The sequence below is a fragment of the Perca fluviatilis genome, chromosome 4, assembly GCF_010015445.1.
Source record: "Perca fluviatilis chromosome 4, GENO_Pfluv_1.0, whole genome shotgun sequence".
In the NCBI taxonomy this organism is placed as follows: Eukaryota; Metazoa; Chordata; class Actinopteri; order Perciformes; family Percidae; genus Perca; species Perca fluviatilis.
In genome coordinates, this window is record NC_053115.1 from 3,847,802 (window position 1) to 3,865,175 (window position 17,374).

A 17,374-nucleotide genomic window follows, 5' to 3' on the forward strand; every position below is an offset into this window, starting at 1 on the left:
GAGATGAGAAGTAACTAAGTACAAATACTTTGTTACTGTACTCAAGTACATTTTTCATTTATTTTTGTCCGACTTTTTACTTTCACTCCTTACATTTTTAACACAAATATCAGTACTTTCTACTCATTCCATTTTACAAAATTGGCTCGTTACTTTAGTTTCAAATAATTTCAGTGGAGTTACAGTTATTATTTTTTGCGTCATCAATACCGAATTCAATCTAATTGGATGGGAATATACGTTGCACTTGATGCACCACTACAAGACAACTCAACAGATTCGGCGGCTTTCATTCGTGGCAAATCATTGCGGCTTGATAGCGGTAGCGTTAGCACATAGTAGTATGGACGGCGACATGATTGAAAATGAAGAAAACTGAGATCCCAGAGATTCAGCAGACAAGCAGCAAGACATTCCCAATCATCCTTGGCCTTATCTGAGAGAGATGTTTGAGATAGTAGGCATCAAGAATGACTCCTGGATCTGTGAATTCTCACAGAATCACAATTAACCTGAATCTTATTAACCTGGAGTCCCAGTATCTGTCACAATAATCATATATGTGATGTTTTAGGCCTATTGGCAGACATCCATTTAAAATGTAGGCAATGGCTATAAAGAACCTTTTCTCCATTTCCACTGAAGTTTCTCAGCTTGCACTCTAGTAACATTTGGGTGGTCCAGGTAGCTTTGCATAAAAAATGGTTGTCATTCGCATGGCTACTTTTACTTGTATACTTTAAGTAATTTTACAAGCCTGTACTTTGTTACTTTTACTTGAGTAAATAAGTTAAATCAGTACTTCTACTTTTACCTGAGTATTTTTTAACACAAGTATCTGCACTTCTACTTGAGTACGGGACGTGAGTACTTTTGCCATCTCTGTTTATCGGTCGGGCTCTAATTTGAATCCAAAATGTTGAAGCCACCTTGTCCTGGTTGGTCTTTTCGTGTCCAGAGATCTGCCGCTTCAGGTCCTCGATGTCGCTCTCCAGGGAGCGGATCAACCCCAGCAGCCTCTGGCGCTCCTGCTTCAGCTTGTTTATATCCGTGCATCGGTCATCGATCTGTCTCTGCAGACTGTAGAACTGGGATCACACAGATCACCCGCCAACAAGGAAGAAGAAACACAAAGAGCAGATTATACCAGTGACGGAGAGGGAGGAAGAAACAGAAAGAAATGCTTTTCTTGCAGATGAAAAAAAGAAGCAGATGACAGCAGCTCACCTTTTGTGTCATGAGACCAGTTTCTCCTTTCAGATTCGTGTTGATCTCTTTCTCAGTGTGCAGTTTCTTCTCGTATTTGATTTGGATGTCATGGATCTTCCTCTCCTCATCCTCCTCGACTTGCTTTATGATCTCTTTAAACTCACGGCTCTGCTGCTGTGCCTCCTCCTGACACTGCACAAAGACACAAGAACTTCACTGGTCCGGCGTCCCTTCTCTTCTTCATAAGCCACTATCTAAGAGGAGCATGCTCAAGCTTGCTAACAGCATCTCTTCTGACTCCATGCATGTTTTGAGTTATGAATACTAACTTTTGCCTTCTAAAACAGGCGATTTAGAGTCTCTTCATTTAGATACAACAGGCTCAAGAACTCTTTTATACAGTCTGTCCTGTTGCTAAACCAAAATCAGTGTGCTGCCAATTTAGATCTGGATCCGAGGACTTCATGAAACATGTTTCTTTGTTTTCATCTTTGTACTAAATGTGTGTACTTTTCTTTTTAGTATCGTATTGTATCTGGTCACTAAAGCTGTGCTGACTGTATCATATTTCTTCATATTTGTATATCTGTATCTGTGGCAGATGGCCGCCCACCAAGAGTCAGGGTCTGTCCGAGGTTTCTGTCTGTAAAAAGGAAGTTTTTCCTTGCCACTGTCGCACCAAATGCTTGCTCTTGGGGGGGATGTTGGGTCTTTGGAAATTATAGAGTGTAGTCTAGACCTACTCCATCTGTAAAGTGTCCTGAGATAACTCCTGTTGTGATTTGACACTATAAATAAAACCGAATTGTCTCCTCCTGACTTACCTGACCCAGGAGCTGAGTCTTCTCCTGCAGCCTGGCCTCGTAGCGCTGCATCAGCTCCTGCAGGGACTGGACTTTGCGCTCCTCTGCATCCTTCAGCTGCTTCTCATAGTCTTCCTGCATTCTTAGATTTTTTTGCTGAAGGTCCTGGTACCTCTCGTGCTCCACAATCAGCTTCTGGCTGTAGGATACCTCTGTGTGTGATGATTGATTTGTCATTTTTGAGAGGCAACTTGAGACAAAAACAATCTCTGTCCAAACAAGAGTTGTAGCTCCAGTAGCAGAACTAATCTCCGTCCATATTAACACGTCTGACAACGCACATCACATGACCATTCACACACACTGGGCATGTGCGCGTGTCTGTGTAAACAGGAAGCTGATTGTCTGACGTTACTCTGCGGTTGAAAATCATGGATATATACATTTAAAATACAGAAAATACTTTGGAGAAAGAACAACAATGGAGAAAAGTAAGAGCAGGGATTTATTTGCTCGGGCCGACGACGAGGTGGAACTGTTACTGAAAGGTCTGTAAGCTACCTAACCGATAAGACTGACAGATACGGTGTCTTTTCCAAATGTTTCCGTTTGTGCCCATCCAGACTACAAAGCAACCCCGGAGTTTTCAAACCAAAACGGGGGCAGCAGTGTTTCCAAATATCTGTTTCAAAGCCCCCTGCCCCGGCAGAAAAGCCAGTCGGACTGATCAGTCTCCCCGAGGTCCAAAAAGTGCCTCAGAACACACCGAAGCGACGCCGACTTGAGCGTACGTTCTGTGAGTGCGCGAGACGTAATACGTCTCCGTAACAGCAGGCGGCGCTAATCTGTATTCTCGCCCCAAAAAATTTCAAACCGGCTGCTGATTGATTTTTCAACCGGGCATAATGGCGGCTTTGTTCAGAATCCGATCTCATATTGGACTAAAATAGTTCACCGAAACATGTTTCTGAAAACATTTGAAGAGAGAAATAGGCCGTGCATTTGCTGAATCTGTCTTCATTTCAGATCAAGAAAGGTCAGTTTAAAAGATTTTCATCAGATTTTGAGAGACTCTAGTCACGCTCATCATTTCCGGGTTAGCGCTCCACCAATCAGATTGGTCATTGAGTCCGATTGCCCGCCCTCCGACCCAGCAAGTCAGGTCGGCCAAACTGAAGGCTGACGGCTCCTCTGACTGACGACAGCACGGAACCAAGGGGGTAAGCTTCGCTTCAGAACTCGAACCTCCGATGGCGCCATTTTGTTGCTACAAAGGTATCACCTCCCGTTAGCATCCCATTGACTCCCATTCATTCTGACGTCACTTTGACAGGGAATAACTTTACATCAGAAGCGTTTAAAGACTCTATTTGTCCGTTGTTTATTTCTAAAGAAACACGACAATGTATAAAAGGCTCCATTACCTTGTACCTCACGTTATGGCTCCGTAGCAGACGCTTTTATAAAAATAGGCTAACGATTGGGTCATAACCACGAGACTTACTGTCACACAGTAGAGGAATTACCGTATAGTACAGGAGAAGCTCACAGGCAGTTTGGACTTCCATTATCTGTTTAGGTTTAATGACTAATGTTAACTAGCATGTTAGTGATCAGTAATTAGCCTGTGCCTATGTTATCTCCTTACATATACCTACGCTGTCCGTCTCTGTAAGATTGGGAATGATTGAGATTTCTCTTGGCACAGCTACCAGAAGACTTCACACTTTCAGACAGGTTGCTCACGTCACATTTACGTTGTCTCCGTCAGTTGGAGGCTGTGCAGTAAAGCTGGCCATCACCGGAAAAGTGCTTCTAATAGCCTTCACTGGTCTCCGTCCAGAGCAACGGGGTCTATTGGTGTATTATATACTGTCTATGCACGGAACACACCGAACAGACTCGAGTCACCGACTTCGCCAGACTGTCTGACGGACGATTATTGGGTTGGTGTGTCAGCGCCATTAGGGGCTCAGAAACGCCGGGGTACTATGGACGCGACGCGTAAACGTAGCAAAAGATATTCCTTTTTAAACCAAAACATTACCAAAACCTTAGGCTACATCTACACAACTACAAAACACGGTTACAATGTCCCTGGATTGTGCTGACACGGATCCAGTCCTCTTCTCACCTAAATCCTTCATCTCTTTGGAGTTTTTCACAGTGAGCTCTGCAGAACTCTTCTGGTGCTCACGTTCCTGCTTTTCCATCTCTGTCTTCATGATCTGTAGATACAGAGCATGTTATAAATAGAGAACGGGGGCCATACGTCACACAATCCATTCCGAAGATAAAGCGACCTTTGCGCTGACAATAGAGGCATGCAAATAGTTTTTCAACATTATTTTCTTAATTCTTTTTGAACATACCACTAGAAACAGGGTTTCTACAGGTTTCACCAATACTTTTTAAGACCATTATGAATGAAATTTAAGACCTAGCCTCTATCATGACATAAAAAAAGCGTTACATTGACATAGGAAAATTATGAGCGTGGCGTTTCTGTTGGGTGTCAGCTGCATGGCGGCTGTGTGGCGTTTTCTATGTCTTTACACACCAGAAACGTGTCTGACGCGGCGCTGCTGCTGCTAGCCTTGTCTGGACACATGTATGTTTCCCATAAAGATAAACATTAACATATACTGATTTGATTACAGCAAAGACAACGTCGGCAGTATTGACGGCAAAATACAGAATATTTCGTTCTGTATTGACATTTGAAAAATCAATAATTGTTATTTTTTTATTTGTTATGTTCAATTACATTTATATCTGCATTTATGTAAAAACCTAGAGACTGTCAAACATCAAAATGTCATTTATTAATATGTATTCGTGTCAAAATGACATATAAACATGTTTTTGTATTCTATTTTGCCTGGAAACGCTTCCAACACGCTTGCGTGTGGCGTGAAAAATAGGCGTCGGTGTATAGCCGGCCTAAGGCCTAAAATTTAGATTTTGAAATTTTAGACTTTTTAAGACCCTGCGTAAACCCTGTAGAAAGTATTGGATTAATGTTAATATTCATAGTAATTACATACAGGCATTGTTGGTTTCTGATAAACATTTTGACCCTAAACTGTAGCGGTGCGGAGTATATTTGGAGTAGAGCTGTCTGGTAGGTGACCAGCAGACCTGTTGCGTTGTTTTCAGAGATTCTATTTGCTGGGTGAACTTGTCAGAAAGCTCCTTCATCTTCTCGTTGTAGCTCATGTCCTTCAGGCGGAGCTGGTACTCGTTCTCCATCTGCAGCTCCTCCAGACGCATCTTTAGCTCCAGCATGTTCTGCGTCTGCAACACAGACACACAGGAACACTGGATTGGATACTTGCTTTGAATGTCCCTATATGTTACTATAACTATAACAACCAAAAGGTTGTTTGCGTGTGACGTTACATCCGTTCATATCGGCGGAGCGAAGACCAAATGGGCGTCAGGAAATACTTGTTTTAACGTTACATAGCAACACAAAAAGGCCAAAGGTTTGCGTTGTTTTTGGTTGTTCAAAGAGATACCGTGCAGAGTTTCTACACAGAACCCAAAGTAATCGTTCATAAGGGGGGAAAATGTAAAAAAAATTATCTGAAAAATATGGCTTGCTAACCTTCGCCTGTGGTCAGGACGAGGTAAAGGTAAAGTGACGTTATATGGCTATTTGGTTATGGATATTTATGTCTATGGTTTAATATAGATAAGTACTTCCTTCATCTTAAACGCTAAAGTTACTGGTTCTTTGTTTTAGAGTATATATTTACCAAACAAACACACCAAACACACATTTTAACCATTTATTTATGTCCACATGAAGAAAATGGTACCGGGACACAAATATTACGGATGCAGTACAATAAGCAAACTCATGGACCAGTGGCAAGCAGCAGGTCTTCACAATATCACGTAATAAGCACAATACGCAGTTCTTAAGGGTAGAAGTACCAATGTATCCGCCATATAATGGCTGCCAATAATAGCAGATATGGCACAGTACTTTGCAAGCTGTTTAGCTGTTTCTTTTTGGCCATCCCAAGTTGTTGCAGCCCTCTGGCTACCAACCTGTGTGTGTATCCTAGGCTACCAAATATGAAAACGAGTAGTCTGCACCTATAGCCCAGCTCTGAGATGGTGTTTAGGAGTGGTTGGTATTTAACTACCTTGATGTAGAAAGCCTCCTCCATGCTGGAATCAAAGGTGCAGCCTACCTCCAAAATGTACACCTCACTGGACTCCTCATTGATAATAACACACACACACAGACACACACACCCACCTTCTCCTCCAGGTCTGACTTGGTGACGAGGATCTCTTCGGTGTGGATGATCTGCCTGCTGCTCTTCAGTCCTCGGCCATCCTTATCGATGACCTTCCACATCAGCAGGCAGCCATCTTCAGACACTGTGAACAGGAACTGATCGTCAAACGTGATCACCATCTAAGGACACACAAAGTTTAGCCAGTTAGTCAGACTTTATTTTTCAGCTATACAATGAGAGATCATTTCTCAATCGCAAAATATTCAAATAACATTCAAAGGGGATGGATTTCTGCCTTTCTGTCAGTTTAGTGTGTGCACAGTGTGCATCAACAGTTTAGACTAGAGATCTTCAACAGAGGGTATGGGACCCCTTGGGGGTCCTCAGAGTTACTACAGGAGGGCCACCTGCCACCACTTAATTTTAAAAGGTCTTAACATGAATCCAACATATTATTAGCAAACATAAATCAGCCTCTTTGTGAAAAAACATTGACAATAGGCTCACTGGACTATAGGTAATGTAGTCATTCACTGTTTCACTGTGCCACATGTATGTTTAACATTAAAACATGATTTATAAAATCATGCCAACAATTATTATTTGAATAGCATAGTATTCTATGCTCTAAAAACCAACCTTGGTGATGGGGCCACAGTGAGCCTGGTACATGATCCATTCCTTCTGGATAGGCAACGGGTATTTAATGGCTCGGATGGTTCCACTGGACGTCCCGGTGAAGACAACCCTACCAGAGTGGGACACTGCCACAGCAGTGTGTGCTACCTCATCAGCAGGAACCTCCCTCAGGACCTGTGGAACCAATAAAATACTCAATTGGGAGGACAACAATAATTAATTATTTTACATATTTAATATTTTGTGCAGAGGAATATGCAAGAAGAAGGTCTTGGCCTTTATAATACAGTAAATCCCTTGCTTCTTTCGGCTTAAGAGCAATGGATACATTTCCACAGGTGTGCTCCCAGTCCGGGCTGGTCCTTTCCTTGAAGTTTTTTTCAATATGCTATACTAAGATTTTGTTTAACATTCTATACTATTTTTTTTCGCCATACTTTACCATGACTTTTTTATGACATACTATACTACGACTTTTTTATCAGTTTTTTGGACATACTATACTATGACTTTTTAACCACTTTTTTTGACATAGTATACTATGACTTTTTTGCTACTTGGGCGGAGTGATATGCTTGCGGCACCTGAGAAGCCCAGAGCAGCTTCGCCTTTCTGAGAATATAGTTCCCAGTTTGTATACGGTTAGAAGATGTCTGTGTCTCATGTGACCTTGTCATTTGTTCATGCTGTGACTATACAAATCACAACATGTAAATAGGAAAATGTTGGCGTTATTTTGTCACTTATTGGGAGCAGTAGGCTAGATGTAGCCGGTTACCTCCAAGATCTGTGCTAAGCTAGGCTAGATGGAGCCGGTTACCCCCAGGATCTAGCTAGGCTAGTGGTGGGTGCGTCAGACAGAGTTACAACACGCACGGAGATGAGAAGGGTATGTATGGACTTATCTAACTCTGGGGGATACTGTGAATAAGCTAAAGTCCCAATAAGTCGGCTTGTTCCTTTAAAGAAATACCAATACATCAGAGCACGTTTTTCTCCCATCCTAGAATGCTGTGTGGACTAGGAAGACCCTCCTTTGCAGCGCTGTGGAGCAAGGTCTGGCAATGCAACACTATTACTGACCTGACAATCTTGGATCTCCTTCAGTGTGAGGTCTGTTCCCACAGCCAGGATGGTCTTGCAGTCTGAAGAGAAGGCAACATCTGTGTAGCTACAAGACTTGAGGACACTCTCAGATTCACGTTTGCCAGTCTGCGTGTTCCACTCGTACACCGCGCCATCCATCCCGCATGACACAAGCCGGCTGTCGTCCAGGCTCCATTCAATGCCTCGTATCTGCACAAAAAGTTTGTAACTATAGCCTTTTGGAGAGGCATGTTTAAAGCTGACTTTTGGGCTGACCAGAAACACCTTGTTGTTATTTCACATGCTGTATTACACACTCTCGTGCCTGACTCACCTTTCCATTGTGGCCCTTCAGATTGAGGATGTTCTCAAAATAGGTGACGGAGTAGATGTGGATGACATTTCCATTGACAGCTGCAAACATGTGGCCACCGTGGCTAAAAGCACACTAAGGTGTGGAGAGAGAAAGTGAAAAAAAAAATGGTAAGAGCTGAAAAGTGCATTAAGTCATCAATCAACACAAATGCAAAAAGCCATTCCCACTCCCTATTGTACGTTCTGTCAACCTGAACAAACTGGAAACTTCCTGCATATGGTCTGGGTGTGTGAACAGGTGCATGAGTTCTGGCATAAAACAACATCAATACTATCTGATGTGATAGGATATCTAATTCCTACTGACCGGTTGTTTTGTTACTTAATGATGACTCTAAATTACACCTGCTCGAGAGACAGAAGAAAATTTGGCTAGCCGGCTCAACTGCAACTAAGAAAATTATAGCTCAACGCTGACACCCCTCCCATTCGCTTTGTATAAAACAGTGGGTGGTGTATTTTCTGGACATAGTTATGCTGGAGTTCTCTACAGCAAGGATTAACAAAGCCAAACCATGAACTATGAGCTTATGGAAAAGCACAGCAGCACAAATATCAAACTAATGACTTCAACACCACAAGAACTAGAGGAGAGCGACTAGGCAAGGTGGGTTTTTGTTCTTGTTAATTTTGTGTTTCTCTGTTCTGTGCACCATCCAATATTACCTGGCACATATTGTGGAATTTGTTCCGTATGTCTGAATGATAAATGGTGCTCATAAAAAATGTATCTAAAAAACAAATCAACACACAAATATAACGAACCTCCCTGCAGCCGCGCACAGTGAACTCCTTGAAGGTGCGGATGTCGTCGATAAGCAGGTTCATCAGCCTGAGTTTGTCTGAAAAGCCCACCAGGATGAAGAGGCCAGTGGGGTGCAGAGCCACGCTGTATGCCTCCTCCTGGAACTCCTTGTACAGCTCCAACACTCTAGTAACAATTTACAGAGAGAGGCACAGATGGACACAGTAGCAAATCCTTAGCATGCCATACTTAGGCTGTGATAACTGCCATGTAGGTTCCTTGATTTTTAGGGCCTCTACAAGCGGGACCGCACCTGCCCCCTTCCAGGTCAGAACTGTGAAATGATTCCTTATTTTCCTCCTTCAGGGATGCCCCTGTGCCTAGTTTGATCATTTCCACGATAATCGCTGGAACATCCGGCACTGTGATATGTGTTGCCGTTGTCTAACTCCGTTCTCTTCGGGAAACAACAACAAACTTCAAGCTAGCTAGCTACACGCTGAAAATGGCAAGCTTTGAAGAAATTTTGGATCTTGCAACAAGGCAGGCATGCTTGGTTCTTTCAGGGAATGATTGTAAAGATTTACAAAGAATCTGTTTACGGCATTTACTCTCTAACTGGGACCGATTGCTGGGATTACTGTGGATGAAGTACACAGCGATACACTGGTAAGAGCTTATTTATTTGTATGACTCATAAAAATGATGCCTAAGACTACGGAGAAATTAGGTAAATACATCACCGGACATAAACAAAACAGCCAAGGACTTGGGTGTGATTTTGTCTCTTACTTTGTGTCATAGTTCCAGATGCGGACAGAGTGGTCCAGAGAGCTGGTGGCTACCAGGGGCTTTCGGATGCAGACGGACAAGCCAGTGATGGACTTAGAGTGGAAGGGCTGCGATAGGAACTCAAAATGGATGTGTTCCTCCTGATGGATAAAGTTACAAAGGTTGATAGGGTCAACCTAAGGATCTAAAGCCAAGGGTAAGTTGCTTTGGTGTGTAAAACATGAGGGAAAGGAGGAAGGAAGGTGGATGAAGACAACGGGAAGAAGAATGTGCCAAGGAAGCAATGTAAGGAGAAGAAGGAACAGACTGGCATAAAAGAAAGACTTAAAGGTGGACTCTGTGTTCAAACTCAGCGAATATCTCCTCACAGGTCAGAGTGGATGTCCGTTCTGTGTGTGCGCTGAAAAAACTGTTCATACACAGCACTGGCTCTATAAATGCGACACAAACAGACTTTCCCCATGAATTTATAAAAAGAAACACAGTTGGAACGAGAGGGTTGGTAAATCTGGCACGTGCGGCACATGCTAGCATGCTGGCACATGACAACCTTCAGTATTTTGCTAGAGCCCTCCACATCTGTTACCTTGCACGGCAGCGGGATTCTCGCGATATCACAAGATCACACGAGAATCGCAGGATCACTTATCACACGAAAATCCATCTTTTCAGGCTTCAAGTAATGCGTTTGTGTCCGAACAGTAGCAGACCGCACCAATCAGCGTCCAGAAAGGGAGCTACTGGCAGCTACGAGCGTGGTTTAGGTGTGCGTGACGGCCGTGACTGTTTGTTCAAAACAACCATGGCGGACATGATAGACGGATGGTTCATCCAATCACCTGCCAGGTAGTTTTCTCGAAAGTGCCTGCCCTTTCCCTAACAGATTCCAATGAGGGCTTCACAGATGGTTCTGTGTTAACAAACCACGGTGCTACTGTTGGTTTAAGCAGTGTCAGTGGTAGTGCTGCTGGTAGAGGTGACCGTACCTTGTGGATCTCCAAAGAGGATAGACTGAAGCTGTACAGCTGTCCTCTGTCTGTGCTGATGGCCAGAGTCTCCTCTGCTGGACTGATGCACATGGTGTCAATGTCCTGGCATTCAGCCGGGGGCAGCTCATTGCTGTATGGGTCTGGTGGGATCTGACAGAAAGTAATACATACTGTATATATGCTCACTCAGAAACATACACAGAGCCTACAGTACCACTGTTACCTGCATGAACATTTACCCGTATCTCCTTGCTTCTTCTATAACTGTCCTCGTCGTTCTTTTCAAAAAGGCAGACGGTGCCGGACCCCAAAGAGCACGCAAAGCCCTTGGAGTAGGACAGAATGGCTGTGATGCGAAGCACATTGGGACCTCCATCCACATCAGTGTCTATGATCTTCTTCATCTCCACTTGTCTGTACAGTGAATTACTGAAAGACAGGGAGATTCAGCAAAAACTAACAAATCAGTCAAGGGTGCTTTCAGCTACATCTCACGATTTTCATCAGTGGATTAAAAAAAACATCACTTTATTTGAATTAGATTTTCTGTTTTTTACAAATGTAACAAGCATTGTTGGAGGGAGCCACGAATTTCAGTAACGACAACTTCTTCTGTTGTTGTGGATCTGGTAATAAAAAACATGAACCTTGGATGAACTTGAGTCCGAGTTAAGAGTAATTAAATCACCACCTTTGTTTGTTAGCAGGATCAACTCATTGTTGGTGTTTTGGTAGGATTTGTTGAGGGTCGTTTCGGTAGGATTTGTTGAGGGTCGTTTCGGTAGGATTTGTTGAGAATATACACAATGTAATCTATCAATTACATACTTACAAATTTAGACTTAACTTAGCCTATCCTGCATGTGACCTATAAGTCTATATGGCAGCATGGTGGCCCAATGGTTACCACCGGGCCTTTCTGTGTGGAGTTTGCATGTTCTCCCCATGTTTGCGTGGGTTTCCTCTGGGTGCTCCGGTTTCCCCCACCATCTAAAAACATGTAGTAGGTTCTCCAGTCAGTGCCCTTGATCAAGGCAGATCTGGAATTGGTCCCTGGGCGCTGTAAATGGCTGACCACTGCTCCCTTGAATGCATTTGGCTACATGTATGTGTACCTTTATAACCCAATCTGTGAAAAAAACTATGTTAACACATTATTATTAATGTGGTCCAACTTCTGACCTGTCAGACTGCTCCTGCACAGCCTTAGAAGTCATGTTAATCTCTCTTCGCAGGTCTCCAGACTCAAACACCAGCAGCCTGCCTGTGTCCGTTCCAGCGATCACCCGCTCCTCCGTCATCCAGGTATGACACAGGAAGTTGATGGACTCCACTTTTGGGAAGCTGCTCTGTTTCAGGGCTCCCTCTGAGTAGCGGAACAGCTTGAACACACCGGTTCCACTCACACAGAGCTGCATGTTGTTGTAAGGGTTGAAGCTGACCTGATGGGACATCGGGGGTGGGTATCACATGGGAACCTCACCATACGATACACACTAAATGGCTCACGATACGATAAACAATAGATGGCTAACGATACCGATCACATCACGACACAGCAATTCTGCAATATATAGCCAGGCAATCCTATAATGATACATCACGATATCAGTCGAACTATGAACACAACGCCTGTGAAAAGATTAAGTGCAGGTTTTCTCTCTTTATTCACTGCAAGTCCAAACGGTTAGAAAACAGCACAATTCTGCAGCAAGTTTTTCAGTCTGTAAATTAAATGACCCAACTATTGAGCAACTCTGGGTCCAGACTTTGGACTTAAACGTGGCTGGGGCATCGGGTATTTTCCTCAAACTGCTGTCTGCCTCCTGTTGAAAACCTCTTCCTTTTTGGCTGGTTAACTTCTGTTCAAGTCTCCCTCATTCATGTGTTAAGCGCCACCCCTTTATTCATTAAAATATCATTATTTGGCCCCAGTGTATCGATTATCGTATGAATACATGCTCAGAGTACGCATGCCTGCACACACAAGAGCTGTGGCTGCATTTCTAACAGCATGAATGACTCACCTGGGTAACAGAATTGTTTGAGTTACCGGTCTTCACTGTTGCCAGGACTTTCTGTTTTTCCCAAAGCCAGAAGATCAGCATCCACTCTGGGCCACCTGTTTGGCCTATCAGGTACTTGGAATCAGGGGAGAAAGCCATGCATACAAACTCTTCAACAGGCATGTCTCCTGCAGTCAGAACTTTTCTCTTCCTGCCCTGCTCGTGCTGCAGGTCGAACACTGTGATGGTGGCCTTCTCACCACACTCTGACACTGCCAGGTAACGCCGGTTGGCACTGATGGCCAGAGCACGCATGCCCTGGCTTTTCTCTGAGCCTGTAGAGACAACAGCAATCAATCAATCAGATAAATTATCTATATTTTTTCTGCCTTTATTGGATAGGAAAGGGGAGAGAGGGGGGAGGCATGCAGGAAAACTGTCACATGTCGGAGTCGAAATCTGGACCTTTTGCATAGAGGAATAAACCTCTGCACATGTGCACCCGTTCTACCAAGTGAGCTAACCAGCCACTATATAGCACTTTTCATACATGCAAATGTAGCGCAAAGTGCTTCATACAATATCCCCCCATACAATACATACAATATATATATATATATATATATATATATAAGCTCTACACAGTGGCTAATAAGTACATAAACTGTAGATTGTTAAAAAACATCTATAAAAAACAGATACATATGTAAAATAAAACCAACTAATAAAACCAACTAAAACAAACAGACTACATGTAAATAAATAAAGAAATAGACCATAAGTATAAATATAAAGAAAATGGGTTAATAAGTTGTTTAATAGAAGGCCTGGCTAAAAAGGTAGGTTTACCCCTAGGGGTACTCTGGAGGACTGCAGGGGGTACGTGAGATATTTAACAAATGGTTTAATAGTTACAAGGCTGTTGTCCAGAACATTGTTCCTCTTTGTGTAGACTTTTTTTTTTCCCTACCAAAAATGTGACATTTGTGTCGCCTTCTTTGGACTTATTCTTGCCTTCCTTCCTTCTACTTTTTACAAGTTTCTCGCTTTTTTCGAAGTTATGTGAGTTTTCGTCTCTTTTTCTCATCAGCCTTTAAATGTTTTCCAGGTACAAGGCTGTTGTGTTGTGTAGTAAATCTATCGCTTACATCGCTGTATCGTTCCTCTTTATAAAGACTTTTTTTCTACTAAAATGACTCACGCTGGTCAGGGGGCACTTGGCTTAAAGAAACAATTCAAAAGGGGTACATTATTGAAAACAGTTTGAGAACCAGTGGCCTAGCTAGCCTACCACATGATAAAACACAAACAGGAACTCACTAATTGCAAAGACGATATAGTCTAACAATTAGCAGCCATTCCGGGTCATTGAGCCTACCTGGTATGAACCTCTGGCATCTCTGGACGGAGTTGTAGCACACACAGCTGTTCCCGCAGGGGAAAACCACCGTCTGCTCATCGAAGAAACACAGATTGTTGCTCACACCTGTCCGCAGACCGAAGATGAAATGAGCCTGGGCAACAACGCTGGTCATTCTGTTGTCGTTTACAGACTTTAAACTTATCTAAATCTATAAAGACTCTCCACGCATAACGCCTACTTCCACCAATATAACCAACAGGTATTAATTTAGTTTTGAAAGTCAGAAAAGAGCAAACGCGACTGAGTAAAACACACTGGGACAGGTAGGCACCAGTATGCTGGTGTGATTGGAGTCCCGTCGCTAAGCAACCCAGTACCCAGGATATCCCGCGAGATCTCGTTTGAAGTTATCTCTACTGCCGTTTCTTATGCATTTTTTGCAACAACTGTATCATCAATTACCTGGCAAAACTGTTGTTTGCCAATACATCCATGGTTATTTGCTTTCTTTCTTTAGGCAGCCCGCTTCTTTCTTAATGACCCTTGTTGTCTCGCGGGATTTCGGGGTTTGCCGAGCGACGCAACTCAACTAACTGATAGCACGAGCTCTGTCCATGGCTCTTTCTAGTGAAGTAGCTACTCAAGCACGTAGGCTAGGCTACTTATAAAGATAGCCTACTTAGCCTACTTTACCCGATCATTATCATTATAAATTATCATAGTATAGGCTACTGCTACTTTATACTTCTACATTATATTTCAGAGGGAAATATTGTACTTTTTTACTCCACTACATTCATTTGAAAACCATACTAGTTACTATAAGTGGCAATAGAGTCCAGTAGATTTGTGCAATTAGAAGTAGTAGGCCTACATAATGTGACCAGCTGTTTTTGTATTCAAGCCAGTGGAAGGAGTGATATATGGAGGACAGCTGCACATCACTCATGTGGACATTCAAGATAAGGTAATGTTAGAGCAAGATCAAGGTATGGACAGCATATGTAGCCTAAATGGCAATAAGGAATAACAGATGATCATATGTTGGTACTAAAATAGACAGCACATCTACAAATTCTGCTATAAAGTCAATTAAACTTTTAGAAGGTCTTTAAATGAGTTCACAGTACAGTCTAGCAATTCAAGCTTGAATTCATCATTTATTCTTTAGAAAATTAGAGTTTTTAATTTATTTTAATGTTTATTTGTATAGGGACAATATGTACACACCACAGCACGTATAAGCTACAGTAATTTGCAATGCCTGTGCCTGGATGGGCCTTTAATACACTCAACAACAAATGCATAAATTCTTACTACTAGTATAATGCCACTGCTACCACATTGCACATATCTGTACATGTTGTTCATACATTGTTCATATTACTTAGCCATATTTATTCTGCTCTTATTACACTGCAATATATGTATTGTCCTGCCTATGCACCACCTGTCTTTACTTTGTATATCACACTGCACTTTTCTGCATTTTTTTTGTCTTTGTACTTGTACACTGCACAACGACAATACAGTTGAATCTAATCTAATCTAATCTAATAAAAGGCAAAACACAAACTCAACATTAAAATTCAGAACTGAAAAATGAAACTTGAAATGATCACTAAAACAAATTCCCAGCCTGTACAGTACATAAAAGAAATGTACGGTATCTATGATAAGAAATTAAAGGTACTTTTTTTTTTTTAAATAATATAATTTTAAACAAATTACTTTGGAAAGTGATCTACCATTTAAATGTGATTTTAGTAGATTTTAGCCTGAGGTTTCTGATGCTGAGTAGTTTTCTAATGGCTGCTACATGGATGTGGATCAGGGTTTTTGAGTTGGCAGCAGTGGGAGTCAGACATTTCCTTTTAACAGGCATACATTTAAAAAAAATGTAGGCGCCCCATGTAGGCTGAGTCCTTTGCAGTGGTCCGGGTTCGAGTCTGACCTGCGGCCCTTTGCTGCATGTCATCCCCCATCTCTCTCCCACTTTTCCTGTCTGTCCACTGTCACCAGAAATAAAGGGAGTAGCCCCCAAAAAATAATAATAAAACAAAAAAAGCAATCCAGACTGCATACTTAAAAGGCTTTAATGGCATGATTCAATAACAACCGTGAGTGGTTTTGCATCTGAGGCTCTAATTTCAAGACAAAATTGACAATACAACTCATCCATTGAATGATAATGGATAAACATTTCATGTTTCCGAATGTGCAAGGCTCTATGATATTAAAAAGTAACTAAACACCAGAGTTTTGGATGAGGTGCCTCTGCCTACCCTGGAAATTTAAAACAAATAAATGCCTCTGTGAAAAAAGTATCAATGTGGGCAGGGCTGGGAACAGCAGGTCAGCCATGCTCACTCACTCCTCTGTGACAAAAAGTGTAGCAGGTTAATGGCAAATATACTGTAAATAACATAACATATAAGAAAAACTGACCGTGTGATATGGTCAAAAGCTTTGGAAGAAGCTTTCAGCATTTACATTTTGCAGGGGTTTTTCATTGGTCCAGTTCATGTGATGCATATACCGCTGACAGATGAGTACCTGAATGCAAATACTATATAGCTGATGTTTCCCCTGGATAGCAAGTGTAAGTACAGATGTTTGAGATACTGCAGCAGTAGTTTATATCGATGACGGTTCATATCCGGGATTGTTCTGGTGTTGGATGGATGTCTGTCCCCTTCCTCTTCCTTTGTGTTGGCGTTCTAACCTCCGGTGGATTTGTGAGGACTATGGTTAACTGCTCCTCAGATCTCTGCAGGGTAAATCCAGACAGCTAGCTAGACTATCTGTCCAATCGGAGTTTTCTGTTGCACCGTCTTTGTTGATGCATGGACTAGCCAGACCCTCCTCCGCAGCGCTGTGGAGGAAGGTCTGGCAATGCAAGACTAGGGGTGAGGGAAAAATCGATACAGCATAGTATCCAGGGGCGGAGCCAGACATTGTAAACATTCGGGGCTCAGCCCAAACCTAGGGGGAGGTCCCTGAATGCTCCATTCACAGCAGCTATGTGCACTATTTTCTTTTAAGCCATTTGATAAAAGAATGCCTAAAAATCTGTACAGCATTGAGGGAAAAACAAAATAGTTGTCGAGA

General features: G+C 42.5%; 1 protein-coding gene across 2 annotated transcripts in view; it reads right to left on the reverse strand.

Moving 5' to 3' along the window:
- The window catches only part of cfap57 (cilia and flagella associated protein 57), a 30,320-nt gene extending 15,694 nt beyond the window's left edge, over positions 1-14,626 (reverse strand). Inside the window, exons 1-16 of one of the 2 annotated variants that reach the window (XM_039797013.1) lie at positions 14,279-14,622; positions 12,922-13,235; positions 12,077-12,336; positions 11,134-11,323; positions 10,892-11,044; positions 9,906-10,045; positions 9,134-9,299; positions 8,328-8,441; positions 7,991-8,203; positions 6,908-7,081; positions 6,286-6,447; positions 5,154-5,309; positions 4,147-4,240; positions 2,034-2,224; positions 1,228-1,401; positions 930-1,088 (exon numbers count right to left, since the gene is read on the reverse strand). In XM_039797013.1, the coding sequence (XP_039652947.1) occupies positions 930-1,088; positions 1,228-1,401; positions 2,034-2,224; positions 4,147-4,240; positions 5,154-5,309; positions 6,286-6,447; positions 6,908-7,081; positions 7,991-8,203; positions 8,328-8,441; positions 9,134-9,299; positions 9,906-10,045; positions 10,892-11,044; positions 11,134-11,323; positions 12,077-12,336; positions 12,922-13,235; positions 14,279-14,435 (2,817 nt within the window). In that variant the 5' untranslated portion in view covers positions 14,436-14,622. Of the gene's footprint in view, positions 1-929; positions 1,089-1,227; positions 1,402-2,033; positions 2,225-4,146; positions 4,241-5,153; positions 5,310-6,285; positions 6,448-6,907; positions 7,082-7,990; positions 8,204-8,327; positions 8,442-9,133; positions 9,300-9,905; positions 10,046-10,891; positions 11,045-11,133; positions 11,324-12,076; positions 12,337-12,921; positions 13,236-14,278 lie in introns of both variants that reach the window. The other variant, XM_039797014.1, reaches the window with a different exon arrangement.
- Between the last annotated feature and the right edge of the window lie 2,748 nt (positions 14,627-17,374).